The sequence below is a fragment of the Streptopelia decaocto genome (genome assembly GCF_964273445.1).
Source record: "Streptopelia decaocto genome assembly, chromosome: 25".
In the NCBI taxonomy this organism is placed as follows: domain Eukaryota; kingdom Metazoa; phylum Chordata; class Aves; order Columbiformes; family Columbidae; genus Streptopelia; species Streptopelia decaocto.
Window position 1 is genome coordinate 1,806,738 of NC_138680.1, and position 16,278 is coordinate 1,823,015.

The following is a 16,278-nucleotide window of genomic DNA, read 5'->3' on the forward strand; positions in this document are numbered from 1 at the left end:
GGGCTACGTGATACGACACGCCGGGCAAAGGTGCCGGGGCGTCGTCCTCCCCCCTTATCGGGGCGTTATCACCCCCCAAGGCTGCGCCGGGGCCATAAATGGGGACAAAGTCACAGCGGGGGGTGACACTGCCAGATGGGGGGACTCGGGCATCCTGTCACCCCCGTGCCGCTGTCACCAGTGTCACCCTGAGCCCTGGGGGTGGCAGCGAGGTGGGGGTGCCCCCTGGGGATGGGTGTTCCCCCCGGGGTGTCCCTGTCAAGTTCTTTTATCGGGGTAACATCCTCTTATCACGGTTATGGCATCTTATCGGGGTTACGGCATCTTATCGGGGGGGCCCTGAACCTTTCCCCTGTCCCTGAACCGTCACCGTCACCTGGAGACACCCATGTCCCCAGCACCAGCTTGGCAGGGGGGACATCCCCACTCATGGCCACATTTCGCTGCTTTTCCACCCAAAACCCCCCCAAAATTCAGCTCCGTCACAGTTTAATTAAAATTGTGCCCCCCCCAGCCGCAAACAGGGACAAGGAGTGAAAGGGGAGGGAGGAAAGGTGTGGATTGAGAGAAAAAGGGTTTATTAGATTACAAAATAATGCCAAAATAATAATACTGAAATAATTAGAATAGTACAATTATTCTATATCTAAAATATTTACGATGCCGAAATAGTTTCAATGCTAAAATAATTAAGATTAAAATAATTACAATACTGAAATGATATTAAAAATAAGGATATTGAAGTTATGCTATAGTAATAATAAATTAGGTATAAAATGGGTGATGCGCAATGTGATTCTTTGTAAACTCTGTGCTGAGCAGCCGGTCCCGGGAAGGGAAAAAATGGTGAAAAAAGGCAAAAATGCCCCAAGAAAAGCTGAAAATGGCAAAAGACCCAAGTGAAGGAACTAAACGCACAGAACTCAAGGGGAACGGAGCAGAATTAGGGCCAGAAAACCCCGTTTTGGTGAAACCCGCCGTGTGATGCTGATGGCCTGGGGTCTCATTGTGATGTCTGGGTCTGTCTGTCTGCCCCCCCATCCCACAGAGACCCCAAAATCATCCGTAAATCCTTTTTCTGACCCGAAGAGATGGGAAGGGAAATGTTAATTATATCCACGGGGTGTTAATTATCGTTGAATAATCCAAATGACTGCAAAAATGAAGATTTTTAACGGTGTGGAGGGAATTAATTGGGTTTTAGCCAAAGCGGCGCGACAGGGGGGTCAGCGGGGTGTTCCCCGCTCCCCGGCGGTGCCCGTCACCGGCTGTTAATGATCACGGGCTGTTAATGATCACAAGGACTTTACGGCCCCGGCGGGGGCTGATTGGCTTCAGCGTTGTCACCCCAGACGTCACCATTGTAACCGCCCCGGGGTGGGGGACAGGGGTTTTATAGGTGGCGGGGGAGCAGGCGGCAGCCCCCCCGCTGTGCCGAGGATGCCGGGCTGCGCCGCGCTGGCCGGCGCGGTGCTGGGCGCCCTCCTGGCGCTGGTAGGTGTTGGGGTGTGGGGACAAAGCCACGGTGGCACTTTTGGGGGGGCATGGAGGTGGGGGGGTGACAAGTGGTGGCAAAGCCACAGTGGGACACATGGGGGGGTTTGGAGGGGTCGGGGCGCGGTGGGCGCTGGTGGCAAAGCCACGGTGGGGAGCTCTTGGGTTGGGATGTGACAGCTGGTGACAAAGCCACGGTGAGACACATGGGGGACGCTCAGAGGGGCTGGGATGTGACGGTTGGTGACAAAGCCACAGTGGGACACGTGGAGGGGGTCTGCAGAGCCTGCTGCTGCCGGGGGGAGCCCAGCACTCCACCTGTGTGAGGGGTGAGCAGGTGCAAGATCTGCTCAACATGGTTGTGAAACTCAAGGAGGAGGTTGAGACGCTGAGGACCACCAGGGAGTGCGAAAGGGAGATCGACTGGTGGAGTAACACCCTGACGTGCCCGTCGGAAAGGCCCCAGGGAGGTACCCCCCAAAAGGAGATGGACCTCCTGCCCTCTCGGACAGAGGCGGAAGTCCTGAGACGGCCCCTCCCTTGTCGCCGTCGGGCAGAGGTAGGGGACCAAAAAGACGACGAGGGTTGGAAACGTATTCCGGTTCGGCGTCACCGGCAACTCCCCTCCCTGCCTGCCTTGCCTCCCCAGGTGCCTCTCTGTAATAGGTTTGAGGCCCTGGATCTTGAAGAAGAGGTGGGTGAGGAGGTGGTGCCAAGCCTGCCTACAAGATCACATAAGAAGAGGCGGTTGACTTCACAACTTAAGACTGCCTGTGATAAGAAAGGAAGGAGGGTGATTGTAATAGGAAATTCCCTTCTGAAAGGAACAGAGGGCCCGATACGCAGAGTTGACCCTCATCTTAGGGAAGTTTGTAGCCTGTCTGGAGCCCGGATCAAGGATATCGCTAGAGAGCTCCCCAAACTACCCGCTGCTGGTCTTCCAGACAGATGGGGAAGAAGCTGCTTCCCGTAGTCTGAGGGGAATGAAGAACGATTTCAAGGTCTTGGGAAGGATGGTGAAAGACTCAGGGGCTCAAGTGATCTTCTCTTCACTCCTTTCATCTTCAAGTGGCGATGTGGGATGGAATAGGAAAATTCAGTCTCTAAATGGTTGGATTTGGATTTGGGGGCTTTGGATTTTTTGATAATGGTTGGTTTTATAAGACTCCAGTCCAGATGGGAAAGGTTTATCTCACAGGGGCAAAAGGATGCTGGGGCAGGAATTAGCTGGGCTCATTTGGAGAGCTTTAAACTAGGCTCGAAGGGGATGGGGTTGTGGCTGGGCTTGTCCCAGTGGGGCAGCATTCTAAAACTGATGAGGACCGGGTGGCCTCCTATGCCCCTAGGGAGAAATGGGTGTGCTCCGCTTGCTCCTTGAAATTTCAGGGCAAACGTTGGCCTTTTCAAGCAATTGCTGGGGGAAATCCCATGGGCAAGGCTGCTTGAAGGAAAAGGGGCCCAAGAGAGCTGGGTGGCATTCAGAGATTGCTTCTTCCACGCTCAGGATCAGAGCATCCCCACACGTAGGAAGTCATTGAAGGGAGCCAGGAGGCTGCGTGGTTGAACAGGGGTCTGTTGGGTACGCTCGAGCAGAAGAGGAGAGTTTACAGGTCATGGAAGCAGGGGCTGGCCACTTGGGAGGAATATAAGGCTGCTGTTAGAGGATGTAGGAAGGCAGCTAGGATAGCCAAGGCCTCCTTAGAATGACAGCTGGCGAGAGGGGTCAAGGACAGCAAAAAGAACTTTTTCAAATACATAGCAGATAAAACTAACACCAGAGGCAATGTAGGCCCACTGATGAATGGGGTGGGTGCCCTGGTGGCAGAAGATACAGAGAAGGCAGAGTTACTGAATGCTTCTTTCTCTGTCTACTCTGCTGGGGGCTGTCCTGAGGAGCCCTGTACCCCTGAGACCCCGGATGAAGCCAGGGCAATGGAGGAGTTTGCTTTAGTCCATGAGGACTGGGTTAGGGAGCAATTAAATAGTCTGGACATCCACAAATCCATGGGTCCGGATGGGATGCACCCGTGGGTGCTGAGGGAGCTGGCTGAGGTCATTGCTGGACCACTCTCCATCATCTTTGCCAAGTCTTGGGAAACAGGAGAGGTGCCTGAGGACTGGAGGAAAGCAAATGTCACTCCAGTCTTCAAAAAGGGCAAGAGGGAGGACCTGGGGAACTCTAGACCGGTCAGCCTCACCTCCACCCCTGGGAAACTGATGGAACGACTTCTCCTTGGTGCCATCTCAAGGCATATCAGGGATAAGAGGGTTATTAGGGGCAGTCAGCATGGCTTTACCAAGGGTAAGTCATGCTTGACCAACCTCATAGCCTTTTATGAGAATGTAACAAGGTGGATGGATGATGGCAGAGCGGTGGATGTGGTCTGCCTTGACTTCAGTAAAGCCTTGGACACAGTCTCCCACAGCATCCTCACAGCTAAACTGAGGAGGTGTGGTCTGGACAATAGAGTAGTGAGGTGGGTTGCAAACTGGCTTAGGGAGAGAAGCCAGAGAGTGGTAGTCAATGGTGCGGAGTCTAGTTGGAGGCCAGTATCTAGTGGAGTGCCTCAGGGGGCAGTGCTGGGGCCAGTATTATTCAATATATTCATTAACGATTTGGACGAGGAAATAGAGTGTACCATCAGCACGTTTGCTGATGACACCAAGCTGGAGGAGTGGTGACACTGGAAGCTGTGCTGCCATCAGAGACCTGGACAGGCTGGAGAGTTGGGCAGGGAATAACCTAATGAAATAGAACAAGGGAAAGTTGGAGTGGCTGGGACACAGTGACCATGGTGGGGGCTCAAAGTGACCGGGATGCATTGACGCTGGTGACAAAGCCACACTGGGGACACTGGGTGGGTCTGGGGGTCCCACTGGTGTCCCCGCGGTGCCCGGGGTCTTGTCCCCACTGTGTCCCCCCGTCCCCGCAGGCCGCGCCGTCGCTGACGCCCGTGCACCGCGCCGGTTACTGCGCGTTCTACGGCGAGTGCGGCCGCAACCCGGAGGTGAACATGTCCCTGGTGCCGTCCAACGTGCCGTGCCTGTCCAACACGCCGGCGCGCGAGGCCTCCGGCGCCTTCCTGTCCCTGCTGCACGCCGTCTGCCCCGACCTGGTGCAGAACGGCAGCGAGACGGCGCTGGTCTGCTGCAATTTGGCGCAGCTGAGCTCGCTGCGGCTCAGCGTGGCCCTGTCCGGCACCGTCCTGGCGCGCTGCCCGGCCTGCGCCCGGAACTTCGCCAACCTCTACTGCCACAACATCTGCAGCCCCAACCAGAGCCTGTTCACCAACGTCACCCGCGTTGTCAACCACACGGAGACCGGCCAGCTGGCCGTGGTGGAGTACCAGTGTTTTTACGGGCGGGATTACGCCGACGCCTCGTTCTCCTCGTGCCAGGGCGTGCGGCTGCCGGCGACAGGCGGCTACGCCATCGACACCATGTGCGGGCGCTACGGCGCCCGGCTCTGCACCACGCAGCACTGGCTGGACTTCCAAGGGGACAAGAACAACGGGCTGGCGCCGCTGCAGATCGACTTCCAGCTCGTCCCCAATGGCACCGACCCTGGCGACGGCATCGTGCCGCTGGCCGGCCGGGCCTGGAGCTGTGACCAGGCGCCCAGCGCCGGCGAGGAGCCGTGTTCCTGCCAGGACTGCGCCGAATCCTGCCCGCTGGTCACCGCCCCGACCGCCCCGCCGCCCCCTTTACAGCTTGGCAGAGCCGACGGCGCTTTGGTGCTGGGCGCGGTCCTCTTCGGCATCTTTGCCTTCATCTTCATTGTGGCTGTGCTGTGCCGGTGCCGGAGATCCAAGAAGGGTTCTATGCAGCAACCGGCTCCGGCACCGGCCAAGGGGTGCTCGGCGCGGCTCGGCAACGCCAGCCACCGCATCCTGGCCGTGGCGTTCCGCCGCTGGGGCACGCTGGTGGCCACGTACCCGTGGCCGGTGCTGGCGGTGGCGGCGGTGGTGGCGGGGGGTCTGTCGGCCGGTTTGGTGACCCTGCGCCTCACCACCGACCCCGTGGAGCTCTGGTCGTCACCCAACAGCCGCACCCGGCAGGAAAAGGCGTTCTACGACCAGCATTTCGGGCCGTTCCTCCGCACCAACCAGGTGATCGTGACGGCGCCGGGGGCGCCCGGCAGTGGCTACAACTCGGTGTTGTTCGGCGCCAAGAATTTCAGCGGGGTGCTGTCGGAGCCGGTGCTGCAGGCGCTGCTGGAGCTGCAGGAGCGGCTGGCGGCCACCACGGTGCAGGTCGGGGACCGGGAGGTGACGCTGAGCGACGTTTGCTACGCGCCCCTGAACCCCGCAGCGCCAACGCTGGGCGACTGCTGCGTCAACAGCGTCACCCAGTATTTCCAGAACAACAGCACCCGCCTGAGCGCCACGGCCATCCAGAACGACGGGGGCACCGTGGGGACCGTGGATTGGCGCGACCACTTCATCTACTGCTCCAAGTGGGTGCCGGGGGACTGGGGGGTTTTGGGGGGCTTGGGGAGGGATGGAGGGTGGGGTGGTGGGTGTTGGGGTTGGAGTGATGCCCGTGGGGTGGTGGGTGTGTGGTGGTGTCCTTGGGGTGCTGGGATGTGGAGCTGTGGTGACATCTATGGGACACCCAGCATGGCACGATGCCCATGGGGTGCTGGGATGTGGGGTTGTGGTGACATCTATGAGTCACCCAGCATGGCACGATGCCCATGGGGTGCTGGGATGTGGGGTTGTGGTGACATCTATGGGACACCCAGCATGGCAGGGTGCCCATGGGGTGCTGGGATGTGGGGTCAGGATGGTGCCTGTGGGGTGCTGGGCATGGGATGGTGGCCATGGGGTGCCGGGCTGTGGGGCTGAGGTGACATCTATGGGACACTCAGCATTGTATAATGCCCATGGGGTGTTGGGCTGTGGGGTCAGGGTGCTGGTTATGGGGTGCTCAGCATGTCACAGTGTCCATGGGGTGCTGGGATGTGGGGTCAAGGTGCTGGTTATGGGGTCCTGGGCATGTCACAGTGCCCCTGGGGTGCTGGGTTATGGTGACATCTATGGGACACCCAGCATGGCACAATGCCCATGTGGGATCAGGGAGCTGGTTATGGGGTGCTGGGCATGTCATGGTGCCCCATGGAGGGTGCTGAGGGTGCTGTGTGGTTTGTGGGGCTGGGGTGATACCCATGGGGTGCTGGCATGTGGGGTCAGGGTGACATCTGTGGGGCACCCCACATGGACTGGTGCCCATGGGGTGCTGGGTTGTGGGGTTAGGGTGCTAGTTATGGGGTGCTGGATGTGTCATGGTGTCCTTGGGGTACCAGGTTATGTGGCTGGGGTGCTATCTCTTGGGCACCCAGAACAGCACAGTGCCCATGGGGGGATGGCATGTGGGGTCGGGGTGATACCTGTGGTGGGCCTGGGGTGCCATCCGTGGGGTGCTCAGCGTGTGACACTGCCTGGCGCCGTGTCCCCGCCAGCTCCCCGCTCTCCTTCAAGGACATCACGGCGCTGGAGCTGAGCTGCATGGCGGAGTACGGCGGCCCCGTCTTCCCCTACATCGCCGTTGGCGGCTACTCTGGTACGTGCTGCCCATCACCGTGACGGGCTGGGGATGTCACCGGGGATGTCACCCAGGGGATGTCACCCACTGCCCCGCAGACTCGGAGTACACGGAGGCGGAGGCGCTGATCATCACCTACTCCCTCAACAACTTCCCCCGCGACGACCCGCGGTACCAGTGGGTGCTGGGCTGGGAGAGCCGCTTCCTCGAGGTGGTGGGCGAATTCCAGCGCGCCCACAGCCCCAACCTCTCCGTCGCCTTCATGGCCGAGGTAAAACCCCCTCTGGGTGGCTGGGCGGGTACCCTTGGGTGCCCAGCACCCCCTCACCCATCTTATTTTTGCAGCGGTCACTAGAGGATGAGATCAACCGCACCACGGGCGAGGACATCCCCATCTTCACCGTCAGCTACCTCGTGGTGTTTGCCTACATCGCGCTGGCGCTGGGCGAGTACACGGCCTGGCGCCGCGTCCTGGTGAGCGCCGGGGGCCCCGGGGGGTGCAGCGCCCTTGGGTGCTCCCCTGGGTGCCAAGCGGGTGGTCTTCTCCGTTGCAGGTGGATTCGAAGGTGACGCTGGCGCTGGGGGGCATCGCCGTGGTGCTGGGGGCGGTTTTTGCCTCCATGGGGTTTCTGGCGCTGCTGGGGCTGCCGTCGTCCCTCATCATCCTCGAGGTCGTGCCCTTCCTCGTCCTGGCCGTGGGTGCCGACAACATCTTCATCTTCGTGCAGGAGTACCAGGTCGGTGGGCACACGGGGTCCCCATGGGGCAGGTGGGCACAGGGACTCCTTGGGGACAAGGGGACACCTGTGGGGATGGAGGTCCTTGTGGGGTAGGTGGGCAAAGGGACACTTCTGGGGACGGGGTCCCTGTGGGGCATGGAGGCACTTGTGAGTATGGAGGTTCCTGTGGGACAGGTGGGCACAGGGACATTTTTGGGGACAGGAGTCCCCACGGGACACAAGGACACCTTGAGGACATGGGGGTACCTGTAAGTACAAAGGTACCTGGGGATATGAAGGTCCCCATGGGGTCGGTGGGCACAGGGACATTTTTGGGGACAGGAGTCCCCATGGGACACAGGGACACCCTGGGGACATGGGGGCACCTGTGGGTGCAGGGGCACCTGTGGGTATGGATGTCCCCATGGGATAGGTGAACACAGGGACACTTTTGGGGACAGGAGTCCCCATGGGATACTGGGACCCTTTGGGGACACGGGGGCACCTGCAGGCGTGGAGGTCCCCATGGGGTTGGTGGGGACAGGGTCCCCAGTGGGTCACAGAGGCACTTGTGAGTTTTGGGTCCCTGTGGGGCACAGGAGCACTGGAACCCCTTGGGGACACGGGGGCACCCATGTCTATGGAGATCCCCATGGGGCACAGGGACACTTTGGGGACAGGGCCCCCAGTGTGGCACAGGGACACCTGTGAGCATGGAGGTCCCCATGGGGCAGGTGGGCACCCTGGGGTGGGGGTGTCCTCAGGCCGGGCGGGGGGTCCCCGGGGGGGTACACCCATGGGTGCCCCTGCTCACCCCGCCAGCAGCAGTCGCAGCGGGAGCCGGGAGAGACGCGGGAGCAGCACATCGGGCGGGTGCTGGCGCAGGTGGCCCCCAGCATGTCGCTCTGCAGCCTCTCCGAGGTCATCTGCTTCCTCCTGGGTGAGCGGGGGACGTGGGGACACTGCGGGGCAGAGGGACATGGGGGCACAGGGTGGACACATGGACCGGGAAGGGCGCAGGACGGGCACAGGGACCAGGTGGGCATGAGGGGCACAGGGACATGGGGCACACGGCAGGTACAGGGGGCACAGGTTGGGTATAAAGGACATGGGGACACAGGGGACAAGGCAGGGGCACAGGGACATGGGGGACACAGGGATCTGGAGGACACGGAGGGCACAGGCTGGACACAGCGGGCACAGGGATGTGGGACACATGGCGGGCACAGGGACGCACAGAGATGGGGGGACACAGGAGACATGGGAGGCACGGGGACATGGGAGCACACGAGGGGCACAGAGGACATAGAGACATGGGAGACACAGCGGGGACACAGGGGACATGGGAGGCACAGAGTGGGCAAGGGGATAGGGGGCACAGGGATGGGGGGGACACAGGGGACTTAGGAGGCACAGGGATACAGGGATGGGGGGCACAGGGACAGGGTGGCACAGGACATGGGCGCATGGGGACACAGCAGCAGACAAGGGCATCGCACCCCAGTGGTCCCAGGGGCTGTGGGCGCCAGGGGTGCCGCTGCGGGGTCGGTGCCGCGCCGGGGCCGTGGCGGCGGTGGCGCTGACGCGGGTGCCCGCAGGCGCGCTCTCCTCCATGCCCGCCGTGCGCACCTTCGCCCTCACGGCCGCCCTGGCCATCGCCTTCGACTTCCTGCTCCAGATGTCGGGGTTCGTCGCCCTCCTGGCACTCGATGTCCGGCGGCAGGAGGTACCGACCGGGGGGATGCTGGGGGGCTGGGGGGTGGTCCTGTGGTGGGTGTGGGGTGGACAGGATGGGGATGGGGTGCTTGTGGGTATGAAGGTCCCCAAAGTGGGCACAGGGTGCTCAGCGTGGTCATGGGAGTGTGGGTGGGTGTGGGGATCCCCAAGGGGTGGTCATGGGGTGTCTGAAGTGGACATGGGGTGTCCTTGGGTGTGAGGGTGCCCAGGGTGGGTGTAGGGTGGTCATGGGCTGCTCAGGGTGGGCATGGGGTGGTCATGAAGCTGTTTGTGGCCATAGGTGCCTGTAGGTGGGTGTGGGGTGCTCGAGGACATCAGGGTCCCCAAGGTGGGCACAGGGTGGGTGTGGGGGCCCATTCATGTGAGGGTTGGCACAGGGTGGCCCTGGGGACATCAGGGTGCCGTGGGTGGGTGTGGGGTGCCCATGGGGTGCCCCTGTTCCTGAGGTCCCTGAGGTGGCCGTAGGGTACTCAGGGTGTATCTGGGGTGCCCACGGGTGCGAGGATGCCCAGGGTGGCCATGGGGTGCCTCAGGGTGTTTGTGGTGGGCATGGGGGTGCCTGGGGCAGGCAGGAGGCCCCCCACCCATGGCAGGACCCCATGGTACCCCCAGGCTGCCCGCTTTGACCTGTGCTGCTGCTGCCGGCTGGAGAAGACGGGTCCCAGGGGGAAACGGGCTCGGTTGCTGGGCCTGCTGCTGCGCCGCTACTACACCCCCGTGCTGCTGCACCCCCTGGCACGGCCCGTCGTGGTGAGAGGGGGGCCTGAGGGTCGTGGGGGTGTGTGGGGTGAGGGGTCTATGGGGGTCCCGGGGTGGCCATGGGAGTCAGAGGGGTCCGGGGGGTCCAGGAGGGTGTGGGAGCATCCTTGGGGGCTGGGCAGGGTAAAGGGGGTTTTGGAGGTTCCTGGGGGTCAGGGAGGCTGTGGGGTGTAGGGGGGGGTGTCTGGGGGGTCCTGGGCGAGGGGGGTCATGGAGGGACTGAGGGGATAGGACCTGGGGGTGGGGGGACATGATGGGGGGCTGGGGGTCTCTGGAGGGATGCAGGAGGTTTGGGGGGACATGGAGATGTGGGGGGGGCTCAGGGGGGGTCCCTCATGGGGTGTCCCCAACAGGTGCTGCTCTTCCTCTTCCTGGCGTGCAGCGGAATCTACCTCACGCTGCACGTGTCCGTGGGTCTGGACCAGGAGCTCTCCATGCCCGAGGTGGGGACGGCCGGGGGACAGCAGGGGACACCGGGGCACAGCACGGCATGGGGACGCACAGGGACAGTATGGTCTTATAGGGACACTGCGGCACCTTAGAGGATGGCACGTCCCCACATGGAGATGTACAGGGGTGGTCTGGCCCCTATAGGGATGCTGTGGCCCTGTATAGAGACATTGTGGCAATTTAGAGGATGGCATGGCCCCATATGGCGATGTACAGGGGTCATATGGCCTCATACAGGGATGCATTGGGACCGTATGGCCCTGCACAGGGACACCGTGGCCCCTTAGAGGATAGCATGTCCCCATATGGGGATGCACAGGGTAGTGTGGCCCCTTTAGGGACATACAAGGGTTGCATGGTCCCATAGGGAGATTATATGGCCCCTATGGGGACAAGTGGCCCCATATGGGTACAACCCATCCCCCGTGGAGCTGGCACGGCCCCACATGGGGCTGCATGTCCCTATAGAGGGACACAGGGAGCCGGTGCGACCCCCGGGGCCCCCGAGACCCCTCCAGCCGCCACCCGGTGCTGACGGGGAGTGGGTGCCCCCCAGGACTCCTACCTGCTCGAGTACTTCGCAGCCATGAACCAGTACCTGGAGGTGGGCGTCCCCACCTACTTCGTCACCACCGGTGGGTACAACTTCTCCTCCACCAACGGCACCAACGCCATCTGCTCCAGCGCCGGCTGCGATCCCGACTCGCTCACCCAGACCATCCAGTATGCCACGCGCTTCCCCAACGTGTGAGTGGGGTGTCGGGGACATGGGGAGGGTGGGGAACAAGGTGGGGTCACCCTCCTGCCAGCCTTGTCCCTGCGCAGGTCCTACCTGGCCATCCCGGCCACCTCCTGGGTGGACGATTTCCTGGACTGGCTCAACCCCACCGCGCGCTGCTGCCGCATCCACCAGTTTGGTGAACTCGCTGGGCAGTTCTGTCCTTCCACCAGTGGTGAGCGGGCACCAGGGGATACCAGGGGGACAGCGGGGGCACAGGGGGGTCTGCAGCATCGTGGCCTTTGGGTCTACGTTGGGTGTTCACCATGGTGGTCCTGTGATGGGCAAACTGTGGTCACCATTGGGTGCTCATAAGGTCGAAACCATAGTGGCTGTTGGGTGTATGTTGGGGGGTCACCACTGGGTGTTGACCATGGTGGCTGTTGCATGCACATAATAGTAACACCACAGTTGCCATTGATCGTTCGTTGGGTGTTCACCATGTTTCTCATTAGGTGTGCACTAGGTGCCCACCATGGTGACGGTTGGTGTACATAAGAGCAACACCGTGGTGGCCATTTGGTCTACATTGGGTGATCATCATGATGCCCATTAGGTGTGCACTAGGTGCCCACCATGGTGACGGTTGGGTGCACATAAGAGCAACACCGTGGTGGCCATTTGGTCTACATTGGGTGCTCATCATGATGCCCATTGGGTGCATGGAAGGTCTACACTATGGTGGCTACCGGATGCATGTTGGATGGCCACTGTGGTCACCGTTTGGTATACATAGAATGCTCACAGCGGTGGTCATTGGGTGAGCGTCGGGTGCCCACCATGGTGGCTGTTGGGTGCACATAAGGTCCACTCTGTGGTGTATGTTGGATCCCCACCCAGGTCTCCATGGTGGCCTTTATGTGTATATAAGGTCCATGCCATGGTGGCCATTTGGTGTACATTGGGTGCCCACCATGGTGCCCATTTGGTCCATATTGGGTGCCCACCATGGTGCCCATTGGGTGCGAGTTAGGTCCACATTATGGTGGCCCCTGGGTGTACGTTGGGCACCCACTGGGATCCCCTTCGTTGTCCATTGGGTGCCCATTGCGGTGTCCCCCACTGGGTGCCCCCCCAGTCCCTATCGGTGTCCCCAAGTGCTGACCGTGCCCGTGTCCCCAGATGACATCAGCTGCCTGGGGGGACAGTGCCTGGACGGCCAGCGGCGCCCGACGCCCGAGGAGTTCGACCAGTTCCTGCCCTGGTTCCTGTACGATCGGCCCACCCTGCAGTGCGCCAAGGGGTGGGTGATACGGGGGGGACACCATGGGGGACACCGGCAATGGGGGGACACGTGCATGGGGGGACACACATGGACATTGGTGTAGGAACCCACCGGGTGCCCCCCCAGCACCCACACCCCCTGTGCCCCCTCCCCATGCCCTGGGTGTCACCCTCACCTTCTCCCCATGTCCCCAGTGCCCCCCCAGCACCCACACCCCCTGTGCCCCCCTCTCCATGCCCTGGGTGTCCTCCTCACCCCTTACCCCCTCCCCACATCCCCAATTCCACCCCCAGCACCTACATCCCATGTGTCACCTCCCCGTGGCCACCCAGCACCCACACCTCCTGTCCCCTCTCCCCATGGCCTCCCCAGCACCCACAACCTCCTGTGCCCCCTCCCCATAGCCCTGGGTGCCCCCCCAGCACCCAGACCCTCTGTGCTCCCCCCAACAGCCCCGGTGCCCCCTCACCCCTGTTCCCCCCACAGGGGTCTGGGCGCCTACGACACCGCGGTCAGCATGGACGACAACGGCACCATCCTGGGTGAGCGTGGCGGGGTGGCGTGGGGCGGGGGGCACCCAAGGGTGCTCTACTGACCCCCCCAATCCCTGTTTTACCCCCCCCGTCCCGCAGCCAGCCGGTTCATGGCGTACCAGCGCCCGCTGCACACCTCGCAGGAGTACACGGGGGCCCTGCGCGCCGCCCGCGCCCTGGCCGAGGAGATCACCCAGACCCTGCGCAGGGTGCCCGGCACCCCCCCAGAATTCACCGTGTTCCCCTATACGTGAGTGGGGCTTTGGGGGGGGGAATGGGGAGGAGGGGGGCACAGCATGGGGTGCTGGGGGTGGCCCTGTGCCTGGTTAGGGGTCAGAAGTGGGTGCCTGGTCAGGGTGCCCATCCTGGATCAGAGTGGGTGCTCCAGTTCGGGGTCAGAAGGGGGTGCCCCAGTTAAGAGATGCCCACCCTGGGGTGCTGTGGGTGCTCCAGTCCCTCTGTTATGGGTCAGAAAGGGGTGCCCCAGGTAAGAACTGCCCATCCTGGGGTGCTGAGGGTGCTCTGGTGTCCCTGTTTGCGGTTAGAAGTGGTTCTCCCGGTTGGAGGGTGCCCGGCTCAGGGTGCTGTGGGTGCCCCAGTGCCCCAGTTAAGGGTCAGAACTGGGTGCCCGGTTAACAGGAGCCCCTTCTGGGGTGCTGTGAGCACCCCAGCGCCTGGTTAGAAGTGAGTGTCCAGGTCAGGGCTGGGGTCATTGCGGGTGCCCAGTTATGGGTCACAGGGTCAGTGCAGGTGCCAGGTCAGGGTGCCCATACCGGGGCATCGTGGGTGCTCTCATGCCCCACTTAAGGGTCAGAAGTGGGTGTCTCAGTCACCAAGTACCAATCCTGGGGTGCTGCGGGTGTCCCAGTTTGGGGTCAGAAGTGGGTGTCCCAGTTTGGGGTCAATCTGGGCACTCCAGCACATTGTTGGGGGTTCACAAGGGCACCCAGTTCAGGGCTGGGGTCACTGTGGGTGCCCAGTTTTGGGTCACAATTAGGGGTCGGCACAGGTACCAGGTCAGTGCACCCATCCTGTGGTGCCGCGGGTGCTCTGGTGCCCAGTTAAGGGTCTGAAGCGGGTGTCCCGGTTAAGAGATCCTCACGCTGGGGTGCTGGGGGTGTCCCAGGTCAGAAGTGCATCCCCATTTTGGGGTCAGTGCAGACGTCAGGTCAGGGTGCCCACCCTGGGGTGCTACGGGAGCTCAGGCGCCCGGTCACGGTTCGGAAGCCGGTGCCACGTGTCGGTGACGCCCCCGGCAGGGTGACCTACGTGTACTATGAGCAGTACCTGACGGTGGCGGCCGAGGGGGCGTCGACGCTGGCGCTGTGCCTGATCCCCACCTTCACCGTGTCCTTCCTGCTGCTGGGCATGGACCTGCGCTCCAGCGCCGCCACCATCATCACCATCATGATGATCCTGCTGGACACCGTGGGCGCCATGAACCTCTGGGACATCCCCTACAATGCCGTGTCCCTCATCAACCTGGTGGCGGTGAGGCGCACAGGGGGGCACGGGGCGTTTGGGGGTGACACAGGGACCTGGGACACACGGGGTGGCACAGGGACCTCAGGTACACGGGCTGACATGGGTACCAGGGGCACATAGGGTGGCATTGGGACCATGGGAACGTGGGGTGGTTTTGGGGGTACAGGAGGTGGCCAATTGACTTGGGACATGCAGGGTGACATGGGGACAGACCAGCTGGTAGAGCGCAGGGTGGCACAGGGGACTGGGACACGTAGGACGGTAAGGTGGTGTGTGCAGGGGGACAAGCAGGTTGTCACAAGGTCTTGCAAGGTGAAGCAGGGACCTGGGATACACAGGGTGCCACACAGGGTGGCTTTGGGGGTACAGGAGGTGGCACAAGGACTGGGGACACACACGGTGGCACTCGGGGTGACCTTGGGGATACAGGAGGTGACACAGGGTCCTGGGGCACGTACGTTGGTACATGGGGTGGCTTTGGGTGTACAGGAGGTGACACAGGGACCTGGGACACATGGTGTGGCATGTGGGGTGGCTTTGGGGATACTGGCGGTGACACAGGGACATGGGACACACACAGCGGCACGTGGGGTGGCTTTGGGGATAGTGGAAGTGACACAGGGACATGGGACACACACAGCGGCACGTGGGGTGGCTTTGGGGATAGTGGAAGTGACACAGGGATATGGGACACACATGGTGGCACATGGAGCAGCTTTGGCATTCCAGGAGGTGGCAGGAGGACATTGGGGTGGCACAGGGACACGGGGCGGTCGGGCGCAGGAGCACGGGCAGTGACCCGGCCATGCCAGCCCTGTGGCCACCCGGGGACACCCCACGTGACATCTCCTCCTCCAGGCCGTGGGCATCTCGGTGGAGTTCGTGTCCCACATCACCTGTGCCTTCGCCCACAGCACCCAGCCCGGGCGGGTGGCGCGAGCCGCCGAGGCCACCGTCAACATGGGCAGCAAGGTGGGCAGGGGACACGGGGGGACACCAGGGGGTCAGGGTGACACAAGGGGGTCTGGGCGGCCCCGCCGTCCCTGACCCCGCGTCCCCGCGCAGGTGGTGTCCGGGGTGGCCATGACCAACCTCCCCGGCGTGGCCGTGTTGGCCTTCGCCAAGGCCCAGCTCATCCAGATCTTCTTCTTCCGCCTCAACCTCATCATCACGCTGGTGGGCCTGGCCCACGGCCTCATCTTCCTCCCCGTCCTCCTCAGCTACATCGGTACGGCCCCCTCTCTGTCCCCAGCGTCCCCTGCGTTCCCCGGCAGGATGACAGCAGCCTGGAACCGTCCTCTTTTGTACCCACAGGACCTGGACCGCGGGCGCCATCGGGGGACACGTCAGGGGAAAAGGGACGGGAGCCGGCGGGGCAGGACATGGGGCTGGCCCTTGGCAACCCCTGCTTCGAGGACAAGGACCAGGGCAGGGACAAGGACAAAGCCACGATCCCTCAGAAGAGCTGAGCCCTGCCACCCCTCACCATCCCATCCTGCTGCTGATTTTTATACCGCTGTTGTATTTAAACTGGTTTTCTGAAGATAATATGTC

General features: G+C 62.1%; 1 protein-coding gene across 1 annotated transcript; it reads left to right on the forward strand.

Annotated features, from left to right (window-relative positions):
- Nucleotides 1-1,440: 1,440 nt before the first annotated feature.
- On the forward strand, nt 1,441-16,193 carry NPC1L1 (NPC1 like intracellular cholesterol transporter 1; the record flags this gene model as incomplete). The annotated part of the gene is made up of 19 exons (XM_082072781.1): nt 1,441-1,494; nt 4,428-5,950; nt 6,956-7,056; nt 7,137-7,309; nt 7,384-7,512; nt 7,593-7,775; nt 8,583-8,697; nt 9,356-9,483; nt 10,107-10,244; nt 10,607-10,696; nt 11,260-11,450; nt 11,529-11,656; nt 12,604-12,724; nt 13,193-13,248; nt 13,339-13,489; nt 14,499-14,730; nt 15,583-15,696; nt 15,790-15,952; nt 16,039-16,193. 19 exons carry the CDS (start codon nt 1,441-1,443, stop codon nt 16,191-16,193), a joined length of 3,945 nt encoding a protein of 1,314 aa, XP_081928907.1.
- Nucleotides 16,194-16,278: the final 85 nt, after the last annotated feature.